This window comes from Seriola aureovittata, chromosome 18 (genome assembly GCF_021018895.1).
Source record: "Seriola aureovittata isolate HTS-2021-v1 ecotype China chromosome 18, ASM2101889v1, whole genome shotgun sequence".
Taxonomy (NCBI): Eukaryota; Metazoa; Chordata; class Actinopteri; order Carangiformes; family Carangidae; genus Seriola; species Seriola aureovittata.
In genome coordinates, this window is record NC_079381.1 from 11,189,653 (window position 1) to 11,213,534 (window position 23,882).

Below are 23,882 nucleotides of genomic sequence, written 5' to 3' on the forward strand. Positions count from 1 at the left end.
TTTGGTGTTTGATGGTTTGAAGGTAATATTAATATAATGATAATATTTGAGGCAGAATCACAGCAACTTAAAACTCATGTCTGTTTGTAGGAAAACAGGACTTTGTTATGTATATTTATTAAGGCCCATCTACAGATGGGCTTTGCAAAATAGCCTTGGCTGTTAGTGCTGTGGTAAGTGTCATTGTTCTGTGCTATATACTATAAAAAGTTTAAAACAAAATAAAATAAACATGGCAGAAGTTTTCCACACAGGATGAATGGGATAAACAGTAGAGAAACAGTCTTTATTAAAAAAAAAAAAAAAAACGTTGGCATAAGAATCCAAAGACTAAATGCTGTGTTGCTGCGAGAACTTACCAGCAGATAATTGTTGAGAGAAATTTGTCTAATCTTTTTGTCAATTTTGTATCCAAATGCACCTGCTCCTAGTTTGTTGCCACGTTTATACCCTTTTCAGCAAAGTCATGACATGAAAAATCCATTGTTGTTCAAATAGCATATTCTTACGTTGCTGTATTTTAGCTACACTTCATAAATTTTCAGCTAAGAGGAATATAGCTTTGTCACTCCCCTCTGGCACAAATGAAAACTACAGGATGTAAACATACAATAAATGTGCCTTAATATTGACCTGTGGAATAAACACACAGTTTCACTTGAAATAACAATGCATTTATTTTTGAAATATTTGTCAATAGTTTATCCATAATATATAAATTTGTAAAACATCAAACCTCAAAATGCCTTAAAAATATATTAAAGATAAAATGAACTGTGTCAAGATGTTGACACGTGTCACAGAATTTAATTTAGTCCTTAGTCCTTAAATTTAATCTCTGGATTCTTGCAAGGGGTAGGGTAAGAGGGTGGAGTTGGCAATCGGTCCATCAGTTTCCTTACTCAGCTATATCCTATCCCTACCACTAATGCCTGTTCCGTCTATACTTTCCATGAACACAGACACACACAGACACACACACACACACACACACACACACAGACAGACACACACACACACACACACAGACACACACACACACACACACACATACATACACACACTTCCGTTGGGTTGCACAGTTCAGTTCCATCAGATGTCCCATACTGGCCTTTTATAGACATGTTGAGATAGCAGAGATTGCCTGAGAGATAGACATGAAACCAACCAACCAAACACACACACTCACACATACAGTGATGCGTACACACAGTCAAAACCCAAGATTGACAAACACACCAACACCATCATACACGCATACAGAGTCACCTCAGCACCTTTACACACACGTACACACAAAACACACACAGCACTTGAGAGCGCACTGACTCGGTTACAGAAGCACACACACTCTGTCGTAGACATTACTGCAGCAGAAACGCTGGTTCCCACGCACCAGACTACTGGGGAAGTGAAAACAAGAGCAACAGGAACCGCCACACCGTGAGAGGGAGGGGTGGGAGAGATTTGGCGGGGGGGGGGGTGAGAACAGAGGTGATGGCAGGGAGGTAAAAACAGAGAAAGCGAGCAAGGAAAGAAAATTAAAAGGAGCAAGTGAGTCTGAGATAGGGAGAAGAGATAAAAATAACATTACTTGAGACAGTGTTACAGAGACTGCGTGAGGAGGGGAGGGGGGTCAGAAATAATCAGTTTGTATGCAAGTGAGATGAGTGTTTGTTGAGTGAGGAAGAGTGAGAGGAAGAGAGAGTGTCTGAGAAAGGTGGCATTGAAGCAAGGGGGTGGTGGACGAGGGAGAGACGATAGAAAGACTTGTTGTCTGTCCTTTGATCTACAAAGAGAGCCGCGGGCTGAGAAACAGGAGGAATGTGAGAGGTTGAGACACGTTTCGAGTTACCCTTCACTGGCTATGTGTGAATACATGTGTGTATATTTGTCCACGTGGGAGTGTATGATTGTGTTAGTCATTGTCAGGATGTACATATGTGTTAAATTTCAACAGAGAACAGGCGACACTTGTTCTCACACCTTAAGTCATATTAACTGCTCATTTTTAAGTACACATGCACACAGCTTTTTTAGATGGCCACAAATATACACAGTGTCACCCTTTGCTCACACGCAGACTAGGGAATTGTCACATTTTCGCTTTAAGTGTGTTTGAGCACTGTGGCTTCGCCCGACGTCTCTGTGCATGTACTGTTCTTCGTGCATGGTGACAAAACAGGGGTCGAATTTGTGTGTCCCGCCTATTTCCCACTCTCCCTCCCCTCTCCGGAGACTAGAGGGGAGCGACAGCAAGAGAGAGGAGGAGGCCACGGTGGGGAGGGGGGGGCATTCCATAGGCACGCCAAGACATTCCGAGGGAAACCATCCCAAATATTTCCCACTGTGTGTAGCGAGGGCTCCGCGTCTCCTGTTACTCGCGCACACACATACACACACATGCAGTTTGAGAAAGTGCTAAAAGTGAACACACACACTGGGAGAAAGTGCTACTCACACATAACACAGGTCATCTTCACACTTTCTAGTGCACACACATGTAGATAGTTAGTGAGTGCAGCTATGAGTGACTGATGGGCAGCCTGTATGTCCGTTTCCTTTGTCTGTTTTTTTTTTTTTTTTTTGGTCTCAAGGGCGACGTGCTGTCTGTCTTTCTTTCTGTCTGTAGGGGAGCCAGATCAGGAAAAGCTATTGTAATTGTGTCACTCCAATGTGTGAGTTTATGAATGAGAGAGCAAGTAAGACGTGACCACAAATATTAAGCCTTTACGAAGTCGCTCAGGGTGTAATATTCTCTCTGTAGTGACGAGTCATTCATCAGTAATTTGACAGTATTCCTGTGTGTTTCTCTGGAAAGCATTTTCATAAGGAAGTCATTGAAAGAAGAACAATGGTTCATAGTCTTATTCAAGAGTAAATATGAGTCACGTTTATTATGAAATTAAACAAATTATTAGGACATATGGTTGATGATATGATTGAACTCAATAATAATAATAATATTTCTAATATACCATACAAACTACATAATATGGCTAGAGGTTTTTTTAAATTACATATAAAACAATCAAACTGATTTTCAATGCAATGCTGACCCTCATATGTATAAAAGATTAAGCTTAGAATGTGAAATTCTGCAGATCACACTTTATTTTAATAGTTAAGAATCCCTGTGTCACATTTGAACTTCAGTAAATGGATCTGACAAGTAGCCTGTCTTCCGTAGTACAGTTGTGGTTTGGTGTCGATTTTGTGAGAAGCAGGCAATTTGGTTTTTGGTTGTTTTGCTTTTTTTTGACAACGGTGTGAAAAACCCTCAGAAAAACCTGCAGCTTGTAACCTGTGGGACGTGTCTTCAGTGTCCCTGACTCATTTTGAAGTTGATTCTCATGGTTGTCTGAGCAGACAGCCACAATAGCAAAATACACGAACACACAAACGGATAGATAAGGCAGAAGATGAGCCATCACTCACCAAGCGTCTGCCCTATAAAAAAAATCATGCCTGCCCTCTTTTCCCACAGTCAAGTTGGCCCCAGGGATAGCATAGCAACGCAATGACACCTGTGTGTACGGGTGCATGCATGATATGTATCTGTGTGTGTGTGTGTCTGTGTGTGTGTGTGTGTGTGTGTGTGTGTGTGTGTGTGTGTGTGTGTGTGCGCGTGTGTGTGTGTGCGCGTGTGCGTGTGTGTGTGAATCTATAGTTGCTCAAACTGTGCTGAAGTTTCTCTTGCGGGACAGATGTATGTGTTGATAGGTTGTTCATTGGGACATTTAATGATAATTCCAAATGTAATGATCTGATGTTAAGAAGCCAACTTTCTGCTGTGTCCCTGTGATGCTTGTTTTGTATGAGTGTAGCCGATCGCACAGTGCCGGTCTTATGTGTGTCATGACACTGACTTATTTTTCAATTTGTGTTTTAAGACCTAGATATCGATTAGCCTAGATAAACAGGTAACACCTGTCTTTCGGTCATATTTACTTTACAGTTGCAAAGTTCTTGTGAAACCAGACCCAAAAAAAAGGTCAATGTGAACACCTGTGCTGTGCAATAATTGAAACATTAAAAGTGATCAAACAATCTCTTTAGTTTTTTGCCAACCACCCACAGCAAACCATCAAAAACTGATACAGAAATGTCACTGTGGTGGGAAGTGTTTCAACATATACTGTAACTGTTTTTTTATTATGTCTATACTGCAACAGTGTAGACATGCGCTCTACTTTATTTCACCTCTGCTATTTGCCTTACCATTGCTGCTCACTGTTTGCTTTCTTCCTGTTTTCTTGGTCGTATGTGCAAGCCAACACATTTGTTCCATCAAATACACTCCCTCCTGGGAGAAGTAGATGGGGAAGGTATGATTTAATTTAAGCACATATTTATTTTTAAATCTCTGATAGAAATTTAAACATCAAATATATTTGTCAGGGTCCTTTTACAAAACAATGTTAATGTCAAACAAAAAGAAGAGATTAAGCAACTGGCTATTTTCCATCTGCTGTCCGTTGGCAGGTACTCACTTTATTATATCATGTGCATAACTTAATTTGTATGCATAACACAATTAACGCATGCCCTCTTAGACATACACGAGGATACAATTGTATGCAAATATGCATGCTACAGTAACACATTATTGTTTAAAAAGTCCTCAGCTGTGAGTCACCTTCTCTAATCCCCTCTTTCCAGTTCCCCCCCTTTTGCTCCCCAACATTTCTGTCTTTCAATCCTTCTCTGTATCTGTTTCTCCTTCTCACCCTTTGCGTGGCCCTCTCACTCTCCATCTCCCCTTCGCTCCCTCACCCACTGTTCTCACCCTGCCTCCCTGCTCCGCTCCACTCCCAGTCTCACTCTCCGTTTCAGATTAGCCAAGGCGAGGAATCCGGTGCAGCCGGCAGCTGGAATGTCCTGTTTGTCTTGCTCTGTTTGTGTGTGTGTGTGTGTGTGTGTGTGTGTGTGTGTGTGTGTGTGTGACAGAAGTTGTGTGTGTGTTTGTGTGAAGTTGGTGAGGCTGGTGCTGCTTTTTGATGTGTTCCATTGTCTGAGAGCCAAGCTGCTTCCTGCCCCTGCTTTCCCCAAAAGCCTGAGAGAAACTGAGAGGAGGAAAAAGAGAAGGGAGAGAAATTGCAAGAGAACATGACAGTGACAGGTTGACATGGACAGAGGGAAGCAAGAAGGTGGCATAAGAAGGGGAGAATAGCGAGAGGAGATGGAGGGAGATGGCTAGAGGGAAAAAGATAATGGAGGAAGTGATGGAGGGATGGAAAAAGGAGGAGGGAGGAAGAGAGGTGAGAAGGAAGGAGGGAGAGCTTCAATAGGGCTTTTCCTCCAAACACCAATACAATGAAGTAGTGCGTAATTTCCCATGTCCCCCACACCCACACACACACACACACACACACACACACACACACACACACAAACAAATTTTCTCATAGGCTACATAGCTTCATACTCTATTTTCTCCTATAGGTAGTTATACTGGGGTCAGGCTAATGTCTCCCTCATGCTTACTCTCTGTTCCTGTGGTCTACGTGTGGTCTGACACTGCAGACAGCACAGTCAATACAGATATGACAGGATGAGAAATTATTAAATTATGGGGAAGAATAAGCAAAACAAGCGTGATAAAGATATGGGAGGAAATGCAGAGGAAGAGGATGTCTGTGAGCAGTGAGAAATGAAAAAAAACAATTGCAATGTAAGAAAATGCCAGAGGAGAGAAAATAGCTCAAAATGCCATTTGGGTGCATGTTGTGTATATGGTACATTATCCTGTGAAAATGTGGACGTGCATAAATCATTCAACATGTGTTCTTGTGTATGAGTGTGTGCGATTTGCTGGCCGGTGGAGGGGTTTTGACGGGGCAGAGCAGAGCATTCCTGCTGGGTGGTGATGTCATGAGAACTAGCTCTCCGCTCGCAGACAGACAGCCCTGTTTATGTTCCCCTCCAGAGGAGAAACCACACTGTGTGTCTGAGTGTGTGTGTGTGTATGTGAGAGTGCATGAATGTGTGTGTGTGTGTGTGTGTGTGTCTCTCTCTCTCTCTCTCTCTCTCTCACTCTCTGTCTGTCTGCGTTATTGGCTCATGGGGGAGGTGGGGAAGCCGAGAGGCACTCGAGAGGGTCTACTTTCCCCTGCCGCTCAGGGAGAGGGAACCACTTACTGATGCCTTCCTCTCAAACACACACACAGAAAGAGGAAGTTTCTCATGTTTTGCAGAGCACAGTAGCTACACAGCCAGACTGTGCTACTTTGAGTGATTGCCCTCTGCTTCTAAATACTCTCCTATGGGAGGCAGAATTCTTTGCAGTATAATAACAAAGCTTGGGTCAGCTAATGACAACAGTACCAGACAGAAAGAAGATATTTCGCCATTAAAAGTGCATTGTTGTTCACTTTGTTGTATCAATTGAAGGTTTTTGCATTTTTTTTAGGTCCATAAGTCAGGCTAAAAACATAATTGGGGCAAGCCGAGAGCTTAACTATATGAAACCAGTTGCAAAAGTAGGTCAAAATTGTATTGTGTAGAAATTTGAAAATATTTCTGAGCAACTGGATTAAACTGTGTATGTCACATCCAAATATGTTGTCTAGATTCACCTTTAGGTTATCCACAAATTTTGCTTCCATCAATAAAATGGAAATCAAGTAGGTAACATTTCAAAACTGTTGTGAGAACCACTCCTAACAATTGTGTTTTCCTCTCCCAGATACTGCTGGTATGACTGTCTTTGTGTCTGTGGTCATGGTATAATGGTTTCCCTTGCAATAGTGAAATGTGATCTTCGGTCTTTGCAGCTTAGTGAATCATACATCATTCTCCCACACTCAACACTCAGTGCAATGTAGCAAACCATCCGAGCCCACTCTGCCTGCGCTGCACACAACTTGAATGAGAACTTGGATGTCAGCGATGCTAATACCTGCCAGCGAGAAATCGCTGAGAGGTTTAGGGTTGTTCATATCACAACTCTGGCACAAGGGCCCACTTAAGTAGCTCGGGTAACTCTTCCTCATGCAGTCATACTTTTGAGGCAGCCATCCTTGCTCACATGTCATATTAGAAATTATGCCTTTCAGGTGAAACCTCTTTTTTTTTATTTAACCTTCTATTTTCAGAGTTTTTTTAATATTGCGATCTGATTGTCGTGACTTGCAGGAGGTAGAATAACTTGATTGTAAGTTTAAGCCAAGAATATGAGGGGTACATGAGTTTTTGTTAAGGCAAACAAGTCAATCTTGCCAGTTGTCTGTTTACTGTTTGATTCAAGACTGCTTATCACCATGTGATCGTCATTCTTCTAAATTTACTATGAACTTTGTAGGTTTTTATTCCAGTTTAACTACACACCCAAACTGCATCATAGCACCCAAGACGGCAGAAAAATATTAGCTAAAACTTTATGGTTGTGTTAGTGGTTAGTTTTTCCCATGTTCATGACACCAGCATATGCTCTGGTAGACATTTGACAGTATTTGCGAAGAAGAGTTAGGCATCCCAGGTTTATGCTTACAATAACAACATCCCTTATGGCATGAAGGAGTTCTAGGCAGCAAATCATATTATCCTTCCCTGCTGTGTTTTGGTAATGTTAGGTTACAGACTGCATAATTTTAGCTACCTTTCAGCTCATGATTGCTGTCTCTCTGCATGATGAATGTGTGTGGTCTGTTGTCTGTGCTTAGAGTCACACAAGAGTAGGGGTATTGAAATTCTTTTGTTGTATGTGTTTTCCTGTCTCCTGTTTATAGTTTTGGTGCTGTAAAGATTTAAAAGAAAAAAAAAAGGTGGATGCTCCACGACTCTCAGTTTTGTAGAATTGTATCATTTGTACAACTGTAAACTAATCAAGACAAAGACATTTAAAAAGAAGCTCAGATCCTGATCTAAATCCTGGTGCACAGGAACCAGAGCCCTACAAGTTTTAGCCACCAACAAACAACTGATTTACACTTTCAGTGTCATGTGAATGTGGTTAATGCAGCAGATAAGACAGAAAATCAGCAAGACTGGGAACCACTGACCTATATATCTTTACTACAATAACCCCATCCATTGTGGGATGAGTTGTTTTTGCTTTTCCGACACCCCTGTGTATGTGCACGCTGTGTGTTAGGGCAACTTTGTGTGTGTGTGTGTGTGGGTGTGTGTGTGTCAAGTTGTGTATTTGTGATGTTGTGTATGTGTGTGTGGGGTTTCCGAGAATGAGTTGTGTCAACAATTAAATTTAAACCTCACGGAGACAGAGATAATAGATGGTAACCCCCCACATAGTCTCTGGTTTGTGAACTACACCACTGTACTTTGTGTGTGTACATGCATGCATGTTTTTTTTCTGTCGTATGGAAAAGTGTGAATGGCATCATTTTAACTGCGTGTTTTCACAGTTTATGTTCTAAGTGAAGGTCTGCACATTCTGTGAACATTCTTCAAATGTCTGATCTGTGGTCATGTTCGCTGCTTGTATGTACATGTGAATTTCTTGGGAATGTGAGACCAGCTCAGCCTTAAAACCTTAAACTATGTCTTGCAGTGGTTCTTCCCAAAGCCTGCAGTTTGCGTGATGTGATGCTATCAGGAGGTTAGAAGTCTGTTTGCTTTGGGAGCTCCAGGCTTGGCAGGCACACACACACATTTTATCTGTTTTGTTCTCTCCTTCTCTGTTACCCACAGAGTCAGATTAAAGTGAAAGTTGGGAATGGTCACAGGCAGACACCCCCCACTCCAGCCCCAGGGAGCAAAGAGGTAGAAAGCTGGAGAGGTCAGGCTGCTTGGCCTGGGAAAAGCCTGAAAGAGCAAAAGGGAGGGGCAGTGTAGATAGATAGAGAGGGTAGATAGATTGATAGAAATTGGAAAGAAGAGAATGGATCAAGGAGTACAGATAAGACATATGACAAACACAAAAAGCAACATAATAGGGAAAGAAGGAAAAGAAATGAGCATTACTGAAATAGATAGGAGGCTGGTTCAGTGTAAGGGATCAGTACCAACAAATGATGGAAGAGGTAAAAGGAAGGAGGAGAAATCGGGCATAAATAGTGTTTCTCTGTGATTCAGTCTAAGTTTGGGGGAGAGATACAGGGAGATAAAATGAGAGTAGAGGCCAAGACTCGGCTACTGAGAGACATGCGGGATATAAATGGAATGGAAAATCAGACCCGCAGTAGGTAAAAAAAAAAAAAAAAAAACATGACTATGATGCGCAACTCCCGTCTTTCCTCATTTCCTCCCTCCTCCTATTTAAGGCCAAGGAAAACCAGCATATAATGTTTCTCATAGGAACCGTATCCCAGCATTTTAACTCATGACGTAAAGTCTGACAAGAGTGTCCGTATGTATGTATTTATCTAAGTGTGTATTCAAGTTGTGATGTGCTCAGTGGAAGGACTCTCTGATATCCATTTTATATGACCAGTGGCTCATCAGTATGTATGCGCAAAATAAAAAATCAGCGTGTTGCTAAATACAGATAATAAAATGGCAATAATAACCATAATTCATTTAACAAAGTTTAAAAAAGAGACGAATACTGAACCAATTGCAAAAATAAATGTATCATGATGAACATGTTTTTTTCTAAAAAAGGCAGAGAGCTAATATAATATTGTGACGTATTACAGTCAATATTTGTTTTTATTAAAGAGCATTGTAGTGCTTAAATTTTGCTGCATCAGCGCTTGAAATTTGTATTAAGTAGTCTTTTCACCACTACTCTTAAGTTTTTGAATGCCAACCATTCCAGTCATCTGATTCCTGAACTTGTGCAAACTTTCAGTCTGAGCTCTTGTGTTTGCATGTGAGCTTTTAGAGGTGCGTGGTTGTGGGTGTGACTGGGTGTGTGATAGTGTAGTATTAGAGCGCAGTTTGGGTGTGGGTGTTTGTGGTTGAGGGTGTAGTCTTTTTGTGTGGAACACTGCTATCTAGTAAGTGTAGGACTGTTAAAAGTGTGTGGTGTGTGTGTGTGTGTGTGTGTGTGTGTGTGTGTGTGTGTGTGTGTGTATGTGAGAAGGACAGCTTTGAGCATGTCCCACCAACTCAAACCAAAGCTGCATATCCATTAATGAATTAATGTAGCAACTCAAGCCACCCAGCGTCCCTCTTTGTTGCCGGTGGAAACCAGAGGTGACTGGAGTGCCTGAGTACCTGTCTATCTGGATGATCCCATGGACCTCCTACACACACACACATACACACACACACACACACACACACACACACACACATACACACACACACATACACACAGGCCTCCTTGGACGCAGGGAGCCCTTTCTTTCTTTCTTTCCCTCCATTTTCCTGCTGTCTATTTTGGTCAACTGGTGGCCCGTTCCCACAGTGCTGCTGTTCCCATGGTTATCGCCGCGGAGATAGCGAATGGGGGTTGGGGTGGTGGTGGTGGTGGGCTTGACAGAGAGCGGGAGAGACAGCGTTGCTCTGTTCGAAGAGATAGGGGACTCTGTGGCTGTAGAGGAGGCGGGGGTGAGGTGGGATGGGGTGGGGTGGGGTGGGGTGGAGTGGAGTGGAGTGGAGTGGAGGGGGGTGAATTAAGGGTATGGGGTTGAGTGTGTGCGTATGTGTGTGAGTGTGTGTGATGTGTAGATCCCATGAACATCACAGGTGGCCTGTGAGGATTTAGCCAGGATGGGTTTTCAATAGACATGATTTTTTAATTGAATCTGCCAGTAGGTGACGTCATGTCTTCAGCATCCTTAAAATTGTGTCTGAAAAACATCAATTGTATGTATTTGAAGTTATGTATCATATTAGATATGGATGATTCAGCCTTGCCGATACTTTGATTTTAATATAAGATCAACATTAACCCTAGATATCAACACATGTCTGCCCTGTGCCATGTGAGACTTCTTTCTAAGGGTAGATGCCACTTCCTGAGATCAAGAACAGAGGTGGGGTACAAAAGGAGAGGTGGCAAAGGAAGTGCAGGGGAAGGGCTGGGGCCGGGAGCTGGTTTGAGGTTAGGGGGTGGGGGGGCATGCAGCGAAAGGAGGGAGCAAGAGAGGGGAGGGGTGCGGGTGGGAGTGCGGGGCTCAGAAAGAGGGACGGATTCAGTTCCCACACTTCTAATTACTGTGTCACTGGAGACTGAAAGGGGACTGCCCCTGGCCCTAGGGAATTTGCTGGGGCCGGTCGCAGAGAGGGAGCAGCGGTGGAGGGAGGGAAGGGGACAGAGGAGGGGAGGGAGGGAAGGAAGGGTGGAATTAAAGAGGGTGTATGACACAGGAACTCTCTCCATCGTCCTTTCTTTTGGTTTTACCTCATTGCATTCACACTAGAGGTGAACCCCTTCACCGTGAGTCCCCTCCCCTCCTCTGTCCGAATACCCCAACCTCTCACCTCCGACCCACTTCTCCTTAACCCTCCTTTACCCTCCTCCACCTCAGTTCTCTCTTTCCCTTCAGCCTTTGTTAAGCATCGTGTACTGCTTCCTTTTTTACCCCCACCACCCCAACCCCCCCTCCTTTTTTTTTTACCTCCCCCTCCACCTCTCTGCTTTTCTAATGTTGTGTTCCTCTCCTGTGTCTCCTGTTGACATGAACAAGGCTCCCAGAGGCACTTTGAAGTGAGTTTGAACTCTCTCTCTCCCACACACACACACACACACACACACACACACACACACACACACACAGACAGACATAGACACCCAGACACGTATAGATGCCTTATCCTGCATCATTACTGCCACTTAACCCTAAGCCCTTTCCCTCTTTTATTCGCCTTCATCTCACCCTCTCATAGCCTGTCCACTGTGATGAGATGTATGTGTCTGTGTAGCTCCAGCAGCTCAGCAGTGGTCTGAGTTTGATAACAGTTCGAAGCAGTAATGATGTTACTATCTTGCACAGCATCTCACTCCATTGTCTCATGGGTCAGTTGGTCATTTTTGGTCCCAGTAAAATCACATCTTAACACTGCTTATTGACTTTTGTTCTGAGCTGAGAACCAGCTTTTTAGGTGTGCCCTAGGGATATCATCATACCAGTACCAATAAAATTTGAAATTCGATGTTTCTCAATACCAAATTCAAAACCACGCAGTACACACATATAGTGACTGTGTAAGCAGTAGTTTCAATTGACTAACATGGTGACGGACGAAAAGTGTGAAAGTATATATACTGTAGCCTGCTATCATTATGACCTGTCACTTCTTCTTCTCTTTATTCCCTATCCCTTGTATACTGTGTATACACGGAAAGAATGGGAAGATGACCAAATTCACATCACACGGAAGCTTGTGGCTACACGGGTGCAGAATTTATGAATTGCACAAAATTCTGCTTAGGCTGTTGTTGTGTTGCTGTTTCTGAGTGTTATGTACAGGATAATGCAGTAAAAGCCCACACAAAGGGATCAAATTATTTCACTCAGTCTGCTGACTTATCCATCTGATTGAACCAAAATGAGAGACCATATTTGTTTCCCTGGGATCCTGTTTAAGTGCCATATCCCATATGAATCTGGCCTGGTCTGAATATGCTGCAAGTTGCAGAATTTGCCAGACTTTCTACCAGTGAAGTCATGAGAAAAGAGAGAAGAAAACCAAAACAAAGGTGCTTGTTGAAATATATGAGATGTTCTGGTTTCCCACAACAATGCGGCAGATGAGGTTGAAAAAACTTTGAGACAAACCAAAACTGTAAAAGAACTCGAACTGGACTGAAGTACAAAGAATGGAATGAGGTTAGACTTACTAAGTTCACTGCTGGGACACTGAAATCAAATAGCAAGAGAAATCACCAGTGTTTGAAACAATAGCCCCTTTTACATAGAGACATTGTCGTTAAGGAGACTCTTCATAATGCCTCCCTGGTACGTGATTTTAGATAGCATCCTGGCATCCCTGTATCAGAGACATGATGTGTAACGTAACGGCATCGGCATCTGTCCCGCTCTCCCTTTTACACAGATGTCATTTTGGCTCTGTGACAACTTCTGCTGCTGGCATAAGGGCAGAATATCAATGCCCCCGCCCCCATTCCGTGTCTGCACCTTTTGTACAGAACAGCGAGGTGGAATAAAGGCACACCATTCCCGCCTTGAGCAGGCTGTGAAAGATGAGGTCTACACCTTGGTCATTTTCACCATCGTCTCACTTTGTGGTATTTTCTTAAATCACGTTGTGACAGTGCACGATCCACTACCATGTGTTTGTTGCTAAGGAACTCCCACATCTGGTTAAGCAGGCATTGAACTTTCAAACCAGTGGACATGTATAAAATTATTAGCAGGTATGCCACCCCGACACTGACAGCTTGTCTGTCAAAAAGCCGTGTGGGAGGGTCACTTCCTCTCCTTTCTCTCACAGTTCTTCAGGAGAGAACAGATCTGACCAGCAGCAGCCACTACTGTCAATATTTACAGTCCTAGATGATTCACTCTGCATTACAATAACATTCCCTGCATGCCTGCGTGCCTCTACATCAGGAAGAGATGAGAAACAAGGAAAAATAAGAGAAGAGGTGAAGAGGGGGGCTTAAGGGTGAAATATGCGCCAGCAGCGATAAACGTTGAGCAAAGGAATCTGCCGGTGGCTCTCCCATGACGGGTCTGTGTCTGTGTGTGTGTGTCTGTGTGAGCAGATGTAGTTCAGGTTCATGCATTTAGGTTGGGTGGGTGGAATTTCTGTTTGGGCTGTGTGTGGGTGTAGTGACAGTTTGAGAACTGTTAGCGCATGTCGAGGAAAGCTGTGGATGTCGTAACATGGGGTTGAATGAGTGCAGTGAAGGCATGGGAAAAATTAGCATATTTAGACCGTTTAGTGTGTAAGCGTGTGTAAACGTCACCCTGCAGAGACAAACATTTGGAGCACCAAATCTGTGTCAAAAAGACAAATGTTAACAGACAGTTGCTGTATATGTGAGAGAGCCACTTGTCTTTATTGCACTTATGACAGCACCCCAAAACCCACCATTTGTCTCCTCAACTATTGTGTTTTCCAAAAGGAAATGGGTAGAGCAGGATCCCAGGGTGTCCCCAACCTTATGCAGCTGGGCACATGGAGTTTTATCTTAGTTGAACCTTCTTAATGGTTGTGATAATGATCCAGTACTATTTCGTTCCATGTATAAAACTACAAGCAAGCCGTATTTGGGATTTCTCAGGGGTCAAACCAGAGTATGCTTAACTTTTTATATTGAAAGGGTTTTGTTCAGTGTTTTTTTTTTTTTTTTTTTTTTTTTTAGTAATTTCAACCCTTCATCATGTTATAAGTTAAACTTTTCAGCACTGCACACATGCAGAACACATGATTCCACCAACATTTTTTTTCCAATGTCAACTTTCCAAAATCTTTTTAGCTTCAGTCTCTTCTGTCCAAAAACATCTACCCATTCAGTCTAGACAAGTGCAGTGAACTGCTCTATATACCCACTAAATACAAAGTTATGTTATAAAGCTGCATTTCTTGTCTTTTGTGTCTCTACTCCAAATGTTGAATGTTTGAATGAAATTTTCTTACTTTTGGAATTGTAGCAGTTTCACTTTGGCTCTCTATTTCATTACAATACACTGACGAGAGAAGCAACACATCTAGGATTCTTAAAGAGATCCAGAATCCATGACAAGTTTTTAAAGGATTAGGGCTAAAACTAATGATTATTTTCATTATTGTTTTATCTTCTCATTGCTTTCTCATTATGCTTTCATGCCAGCAGAGGCATTGTGTTTTCGGATTGTCCGTCCATCCCATTGTCGTTAATGCCATATCTCAGTAATGCCTTGAGGGAATATCTTCAAATTTGGCACAAATATTCACTTGGACTCAAGGATAATGTGATTATATTTTGTTGGTTAAAGATTAAAGGTCAAGGTCACCTCCCTTTCGTTTGAACGCGATATCAGGAACACCCGAAGGGAATTTCATTACATCTGGTGCAAAAGTTCAATTGGAATCAAGGATGAACTGATTAGAATTTTGTGGTCAAGGGTTAAAGGTCAAGATCACTGTGACTTGACCTGTCCGTTTCATTCTTGTGAACGCGATTTATCAGGAACACCTGGCGAGAATTTAATTTCATCTGGCAAAAACATCCACTTGGACTCAAGGTTGAATTGATTAGAATTTGATGGTCAAAGGTCACTGTGACCTCACAAAACAAGTTTCTTTTCCATATCTCAAGAAGTCATACTCTAATCATGACACAACTTAACACAAATATCCAATAGAATAAAATGATGAAGTGATGACATTTTATATCCAAACAGTCAAAGGTCAACTTAACTGTGAAATCGTAATGTTCTGCAAAAATACATCTGGACATTATTCAATGTTGTAACTCAGGATGAGGAGATTGTGACCATTTCCTGCAACTTGACTAGTTGGCAGAGGCATACAACCACAAGGTCGTAATTTCTAGTTTTACCAATTAATCTTGTCATCTACGAAATGTCAGAAAATTTTATTTATTTATTTTTTTTAATTTAATAATCCCATCATAATTTCTTAAACACACTGTTTGTTTAACAAAAACCCAAAAGTATGCAGTTTAGGTTCCCAAAATACAAATGATTAATCGATTGTCAAAATTGTTGCAGATGAATTTTCTGTCACAGAACACCTTTCAGTTGTGATAACCCAACACTGACATAGGAATTTACCAGTACTACACCTGAAAAACACAAAAGGGCAAATGTTGAATGTGCCGCTCATCACATTGTCCCTCAAACTTGTTTAGTCTGGTTGTTAATTTCAACCCATAAAAAATGCAACATACGTATCAATAGATGCTGGCTGGTGGTTTAATCCGGCTTTTTATGTTTTTTAGATTAGCTGTTTTTTATCCCTCTTCAAAACCCATTGCCCAATGAACAGCATTGTCAACGGACCTTTTCAGCACGTTGTTTTCCTGAGCTGTTTGGCTTAGACCAGCCCCAGCTATCTGGCGTCTGAAGAGAGAGAGAGAGAGAAAAAAAGAGTACTTGGAGATTGAAAGAAAGAAAGAGGTTAGAGGTGAGAGAAAACCGGAGAGAGGGAGGCTGAGGGGAACACTGGAAGGGGGTAGAGCAAGACATAGAACAAGAGAGAAGACATAGGTTCAACTGGAGAGAGGGAGAGATGGAGGTTGAGGTTGAAGGTTGAGTGGGTAAAAAAACAGAATGAACTGACTGTGCCAAGCCAAAGGAAAGCATTAGTGCTATTTGTGTGACGGCTAGACTGTTATCTGCTAGACTCTAGACTATTATCTTCTTCATTACCCATTTTAGTGAGCTCCAATAAAGAGGGACTGAGGGAGCAAAGGAGGGAGGGAAGAAAAGGCAGAAATTTTGAGACCTAGCGGAGGGTGAGAAAATGGTCCAAAATGGAAAACAAATTTGACAAGAGAAAGAAACGAAAAGAGCTTGAGCAAGAATTGAAGAGAATAAGGAAGAGGGAGGGAAAACAAGCAATATATGAAATCAGAAAAGTTTCTCTACATATTCTGAAGGACAGCAATAAGCAGCCTCATCTTGTGTTGCTACGGATAATCTGATACAACTCCACATTCACATTAAATCAGTATAGTGCATTTTCCATTCATTACCTACGTATAACAATCAGTCATCAACTTTAATGCAAATGTAATGCAGTAACTGGAATATATTGTCACATTTTGGGTTTTTAGTTATTTGTATATGCAGAGATTTGTCTGTACAATGGCTTAGATAAACATAAATAATCTGACACCTTTTATTAAAAAAAAAAGAAAAAAGTAAATACCATAAAAATGAACAAGAGAAGTAGATGCTGCATTTCATATATTTAGGCCACTTAATGATTTGAATGATCAACAATTAAAGTGTTAATAGGTTTCTACTGGGTAAAAGGCTGCTTAATTAAAAAAATAGCGCAAGAAAGAGGTTTGAACTTTTAATCTGCTTGTTCAAAGAAAAAGGTCAAAACTTAGAGCTTAGAGAGGATGTTATTCATGGAAATCGTTGCCAAAAAGAAATGGATGCTGGTGAACGGGGTCACACCCCTTCAACCCCTGGAGAATTGAGTGGAGCACAACAAGCAATCAAACAGTAATGGAAAAAAAATAAAGCAACTTAATATACAGTAGAAAACACAGAACATCTGTCTTGGCTGATTTGCAAATATGTTCACTGGATTTGTAATCTCTTCTTCATGCACACCAACAGCCGTATGTTTATGCAGCATATATGCACCAGAAAGCTTTCACTTTCAAAACACAACTGGAGAATTTGGATCCAATGGAAAATCATGGAGGAAATAATGACTTCCATAATTTGTGTGTCATGCAGGTGAAATGAGTGGGTGCAACGTTAGTCAGGTAAGGGTGTGTGTGTGTGTGTGTGTGTGTGTGTGTGCGTGTGCGTGTGTGCGTGTGCGCGTGTGTGTGTGTGTGTGTGTGTGTGTGTGTGTGTGTGTGTGTGTGTGTGTGTGTGTGTTTGCGTGTGTGTGTGTGAGAGAGAGAGAGAGATGCATGTGAGTTTTTACATCCTCTGCATGCCTTTGCGGTATGTGTGAGTGCATATGTTTGTACATGTGTGCGAGTGAGGTGAGTCAGAGGAAGGTGTGTGTGATGTCAAGCCCAGACAGGCTCTGCTGTGGTCCAAGTTCAGGTTGCTGTCAGGTGGTAGTGGTTAGTTAACAGAGCTGGTAATTACCTCAGACTGCTGGGCTGAGACACTAGCCAGACCCTCAGGATACTGTGGGAAAGTACATTTAGTAGGTCACCGCAGTATTTCCCTCACGGTCCTGCTGCAGCAGAAAACTGACCCCTGCTCAAGGTGTTAAGATACAGCATATACAGCAAGAATTAATTTTGACAGGGCTCTACCAAACTACAAACATTGCATATGAAGTACAAGAATAATAATATAATAAGACGGCTATAAAAGAGTTTTTATCTGGCTGTAGAGATGCCTAGTCCTTTTTTTTTTTTTTTTTTAAACCAGCGTTAATCATATTGTACTCCCCATCTGTTGACTTAATGACTTAATATGTGTTTTTTGCTAAGACAAATCTCTATTTTAAAACTGGAACCCGTAACCTAATAATTGTATTTTCCAGTGCTTTTTTGTGGAGTCCTTTCTGTGTCCACTACATTATACATACAATATCATTTTTAGGTAGTCTGACTTTTTGAGAGGCATCTGACAGCCCATCTGAATTAACTAAATAATTTACCCATGTACCATCATCTTACCATTTATTTTTCTACATGGGGAGAGTGGTAGCAATTACCTTAATTAAATTAAATTACAAAGTCTTCTACCAACTCTGAGGTACAGCATAGTAAAAATGATTGATTTTCAGCTCTAGCAGAGTGAAGGGACTCTGGCAAAGAGAGAGGAAGGATTTATAATTCATTTCTATCTTTCAGAAACGGTTTTATTAGTTAAGAGAAATGACGATTCAGTTAAAATTTCATGACCCGCTCTCACCCCACCAACCATTTCTGATGACTGGCATGCAGGCTTTATTTTCCACGCAAAGATAACAACTTGATTTAATGATTAACAGTGAAATGATGTCAGTTTTTTTTCAGTGGGAGAGAAACTAAAAGAAGTAAGATGTTCCCAGTCCTTTCTCCCCTCCATTAAAATTCACTTTTTGCATTGGGTTTGCATCCGTCAGTGAAAATCATGGATGAGATTGTCTATCGCTGTTGGAAGGCGATCAGATTTACCTAGAATGACCTACGGGCTGTGTGGGAAAGCAGAGAAAAAAGTCAGCGCTTGCAGCCTGTTAGCCTCTCTTTACTCATCATTTGGTAACATGAGGCTGCTTTTTCCAGCTCAGCATGCCATCCCACTTACAATGGAACTACATCATTTCACAGTGGTAACAAAAATTTATATCTCCCCAACAGAATGACAGGGAATCAAAGATGGCAGAACGTCCCGTTTATATGGGATGATGGGAGCAAACAATCAATCTCTGGTGTTGTATGTTTTATTTTTCTCTCCTTGGAAGGGATACTGTAGCTTCTCGAAAAAATCTGTTATTTTCTTATATACTGTGTATATGTCTTAGACCACAGGAACCTTGGACGGTGGAATTAAGTATTTTTAACCTTAACTCGGACTTGATATTCACATTGAGACATTTTCAAAGGGAAAAGATGATGCAGTTGTTGCTTCCCTCTTGCTCTTCTTCTCTCCAGTTCCCACGCTGCCCCTTACCTGACTTACCACAATTTGAATCAAATCACCAGTGCCCAATTGGCTGCTCTAACCATGTGATCTGCATCGGCCCTTAAAGCACCGCCTTTTGAGATTGGTCTAGGATTTTCCCATGGGAGCTGCCTACAGAGCCATTGCACTGTGAGCGTGCGTGTATATGCGTGTGTGTGTGTGTGTGTGTGTGTGTGTGTTTGAGAACATTAGGGAAAAATCTCCCACCCCCCTCCTCCCTCTCTTTCCTACCTCCTCTCTACTATCCCCCTTTCTCTCCTCTTTTTTCCACCACCTCCCATCCTTTGAAACACAGTATCACACTTTAGATAGCCTTTGTTGTCACGGCAAGGAGCATTCTTTCTCTGGCACGGCCACACGGAGTGTGAGAATGCAGGAGGTTCCCTGAAAAACACAGAAAGAACAAAGGACAGGCAGAGTAAGAAAATGCAGCAATGTAGCAACTGCCTAAAACTTATGTAGGGTTAAATAGGAATAAAAAATAATGTGTTATTTGTTTGCTGATTTAATCTTTGGTGGCATTTTGATCTTAAGACTCTTCTGTTGCCTTACATTGCAAGAAGAAATTTGGTGAAAACTCCACATTAAAGCTATTATTGAAATATAATTTGTAATGGTTGCAAATATGGAGAAGCTTATGAGTTGCAGTTAGAGGGAACATGCATCCGCAGGATACATGTTAAACATACAATCAATAACATGACAGTGTGGACCGATTGCAGGCATCATTTCTATAAAAAGCCCAGCTGATCAACCTGCACAGATTGCGGTGACTGAAGCCATGTGCTGTGTTTCTTGATGATCACAAACATGATATTCTGCCTGTGGAAATGTTCCACAATTGAATTGGTTTGACAGCACTTTCACTCTAATGCTTTCCATGTTGCTAGATGTGCGGGACCTGCAGAGAAGGCACCTGTATGCCTTTGTGCTTCGCATGCACTCTGACAACTGCATGTCTGAAAACTCTGGTACTTAAGTGGTGATGTGGAAAAATCAAGTCTTCATGTCCTGCAGTCAGCCAAAAACAGAGAAAATGTCACCAAAATCATCCGATCCAACCGAGTTTCCAGTCTTAAATGAAGGCACAGCGCTACCATCTGTGTTCATTTAAATATAATTTCTTACCACTTTGACCAAGCTCATTTTGTCACGTCCATTTCCATGCAAACCATTAATGCACTTAAAGCAAATCTGTTTTATATCTAAATTTGTTAATATCATTATGATCTGTGTTACATCACTGAGACATTTTTCGTACTGTAATTTCTAAATTTTTCACCATTACACTTTCTTTAATAGATCTCTGCTAGATCTTTGCATTTGTAACTCACTGTGTTTTGATTAATTACAGATTGAATTATTTCCATCCAGGTTGCGTGTGTGTGAGGCGATGTGCGTGTGTGCCTGCCCGTCCGTGGCTTAGCCTTGAGAGTTCAGAGCAGGTTCTGGCTTGCTCAACTCTGGGAAACTTTGAGCTGAGCAAATAACTGGGTCTGTTTTCCTGGCTGCCGCCACGCTCGTATGTGTGAGCCATGTGTATGCGCTGTGAGCATTTGTATGCATATGGTTTATGCGCAGTGTAGTGTAACTTGTGTAAATTGTAATGTGTTTTGTCTATGTGGTGTATGCATGTTAGCATGTGTGTGTGTGTGTGTGTGTGTGTGTGTGTGTGTGTGTGTGTGTGTGTGTGTGTGTTTAAGGTAGAATACAAAATGTACTGAGGTAGAGATGAGCTTTATTCCCACAGACAAGACAGGAGATGACACCTCTGCTATTCCCACACCTCCACTGTCTAGCCGCTTTCTCCTATTCTGACCTCAGTTACCACAGAGGCAAACACCGCTCTGCATGTGCACACAGAAGAGAGGACATCATTTTGCATTGGCTGGGTGCATGCTACTGATTTGCAGTCTGAAAAATCAAACTTTTGCCAAGTAAAGAGAGACAAACTGGCTTTAAGTGAGCTTGAAGCTTTTGTGAGGTCCGCGAGCCTTGGTTTGATTTATAGCCCACCTCTAAGTGGAATGCTTTTTGCTGGGTGGAGCTCAGGTGTGTTGACAAGGCTTTTAGCACTGACATGCTGTCAAGATGGCTTACAGACGAGTGTGTGTGTGCATGTTGGGGGCCGGTAAACACGAGGTCACTAATGTCCCCACCAGGGAGACCTTTACTGTGGAGAAGGATAGCATGGCATGGACATGTGAACGTTACTGAGGCGTAAACGCTGTCTCTACACACACAAACTCACACAGTGATCTGCTCTTTCTGTAACACTTAGGCCCTTTAACACCAAAGCAACAACCGGGGGAAAAATGTCTGTTTGCCTGCAGTGTGAATGGGTCAACACAAGTTACTAGGCTCTGCGATCCCGCTTTAGACCAGGTCTTAACGCAGGTCTGACACTTTTTGTCTTGAACAGGTTAACTTTGGTCACTATAGTTACCACAGCGTCATTAGAGTCATGTAGTTTAGAAAATAAAAGATTATAAAAACATATTATAAAAAAGTTTGGTTTTAACACCTTAACTCTATTTATTAAATTGTCTTGGCGATGGAAATAGTTCTTGGTCATGATAGAATTATACAACTTTAAATGAATGTGTTTGTTTTTTCCTTGCAAGATGTAAATCTGCACATGTACCAGTAATTGGTTACAAACCATGTGACTACATTATTAGGAAAACTCCTGAAGGCCAACTTGAAAAAAAAATACAGTTTTTCCTTCTCAAGACATTTTTCAAAATTCATTTTCATTTCGACATTTCCTTAATCCTGCTGCTGATGACTATTTTCATGTGTTTGTCCAGGCGTGTAACAGTGATCAGTATGTGGCGGTGCCCAGAGAGGACATGGTCAGGATGCTCAAACAGAAAGGTCAGTCTTACACCTCTGCCTACATGGAAACTCACTCTGTAAGATGGGAGAGGGTTTATTGTTACTGGACTCCTTATGGTGCTGAATAGAATACAGGAGGATGTATCTTCATGCCATTACTCCAGCTGTTAATGTGTCTGCAGCGCTTTTGCTCAGGTAGTTTTGACTTTGCTATGGCTAATCTCACATCCTTTTGACTTTTTAACAAGTCATACAATTGTTGTGTTTTGCCTGTAGGATTTCTACAGGACCAGGACAACAGTGACCACACACAACAGAGGTCCCATCAACAGGAAGAGGAGAAGCTTGGTGACATCTTGACCTCCAGCATGACCCCTGAACTCCCCAGGTATGCCCTTCAGTGTCGCTGGGCCTCCCTTTCAGGGCTGGACCCTGACACCCTGACCTTTCCCGGGGGTGCGCCCATACAGCTCCACACCGTGCCCCCTACCCTCCTGCAGAGGATACCGCTCTTCTATGTCTGTACCAGATGTGGCAAGGTGTTCTGGGAAGGCTCTCACTTTGGCCGTGTCCTCTCCATGTTTCAGGAGGTCTTACACATAACAGACGAGGACAGTGAATCAGCTGCAGCACTCGTTAAAGCAGGGCAGCAAAACTGACTGATGTAAAGCTCCTGCAGTTTACCAAACCAAAAAACATCCAGACTAATGTTTCACACATGTAGCACCCAGCTGTCATGAAATCCAAGTTAACTGCCGCATACATAACAGCGGTTCTATTTTTTACTTTTCTAATTGACTTGATAAAACGATAAGGCGTAAAGATTGTAAATTTAGGCTGACATTACTAGTGAGTTTCAACAGCAACTTCAAGTGATACAAAATTTGTATCAAGTGATACAAAATTTGTATCACTTGAAAAAACAAATCATTTTGATAAAAATTAGGTGAGTTAATAAATCAACTTACTGCCCTTGGTAGTCAGACCTCCTGTTACCCAGCAGATATTAAAACTTGACAGTCATATAAAAAAAATAAAGCTGCAGTGAATATGGATGAATGATTCTGTCATCCCAAACTTCATTTCCAATCTATCTATTTTCAACGGTTTTAAATCTATTGTGTTTTAAAGAGTTAAAAACTCATTTTAATTTCAATGAACCAAAGACAAGTCCTGCTCACGTCTTGACTTTGTAATTTTTTGTTGTTGTTTATGTTCATTGTCAAACCCCTGCACATTTATGGTGATTTGTGGTTTGTATTGAGATAATTTGAGTTGTAATGTGTTAATTCCTCAAAAACACTTTAACTCTTTAGGGAATTTTATCTCCAAACTATAAATCACACTAAGTATGTACAGTATCTGCATTGGTCTTAAGTTTGTTCATTCAGCAGCTTCTATTATATTCTATTTGATGAAAACTTTTTTTAATTGTTTTGACCTAAAAACTACGGTTAAATGATGACAGGACTCAGTTCTTGTACTTTTTACTTGTCTGTTATACTGTATACTTCCATTCTCTGTGATTACATGTATATAATTTTTAATTATTTAGGCAGAAGCTGAATATGTGTTAATAAACAGAGTTTTCATTTCATTTATTAATCCGTGAAAAGTCATAATCCTTTCCAGGTGTTTTTATCTTTTGATATGGTTCAGAATTCGCAGAGCATTGGTAGAGGACTAAGAGCGGACAGATTGATGAGATCATTTAAGCTTCACTGATGTCTGTCAGGTGTAACACTAACAGTGTGGGGGTTTCCTGCCCCGAGGCTCCAGAGCAGACGGGTCACAGAGTAACCCAACACATAAACCGCCTGAATCCCTTCATATTTTCTCATACCTTCCTTTCTAACTCTCCTCCCCTCTGCTAACAAATCCCACATTAGATTTGTGTGATTG

The 23,882-nt window shown here is 41.6% G+C and overlaps 1 protein-coding gene across 2 annotated transcripts in view; it reads left to right on the plus strand.

The window, feature by feature from the left end:
- exd3 (exonuclease 3'-5' domain containing 3) overlaps nucleotides 1–23,585 on the plus strand; it is a 39,568-nt gene extending 15,983 nt beyond the window's left edge. For both annotated transcript variants that reach the window (XM_056404055.1, XM_056404054.1), the window contains exons 20-21: nucleotides 21,953–22,019; nucleotides 22,257–23,585. In XM_056404055.1, the coding sequence (XP_056260030.1) occupies nucleotides 21,953–22,019; nucleotides 22,257–22,639 (450 nt within the window). In that variant the 3' untranslated portion in view covers nucleotides 22,640–23,585. The remainder of the gene's footprint in view (nucleotides 1–21,952; nucleotides 22,020–22,256) is intronic.
- The last annotated feature ends 297 nt before the right edge of the window (nucleotides 23,586–23,882 follow it).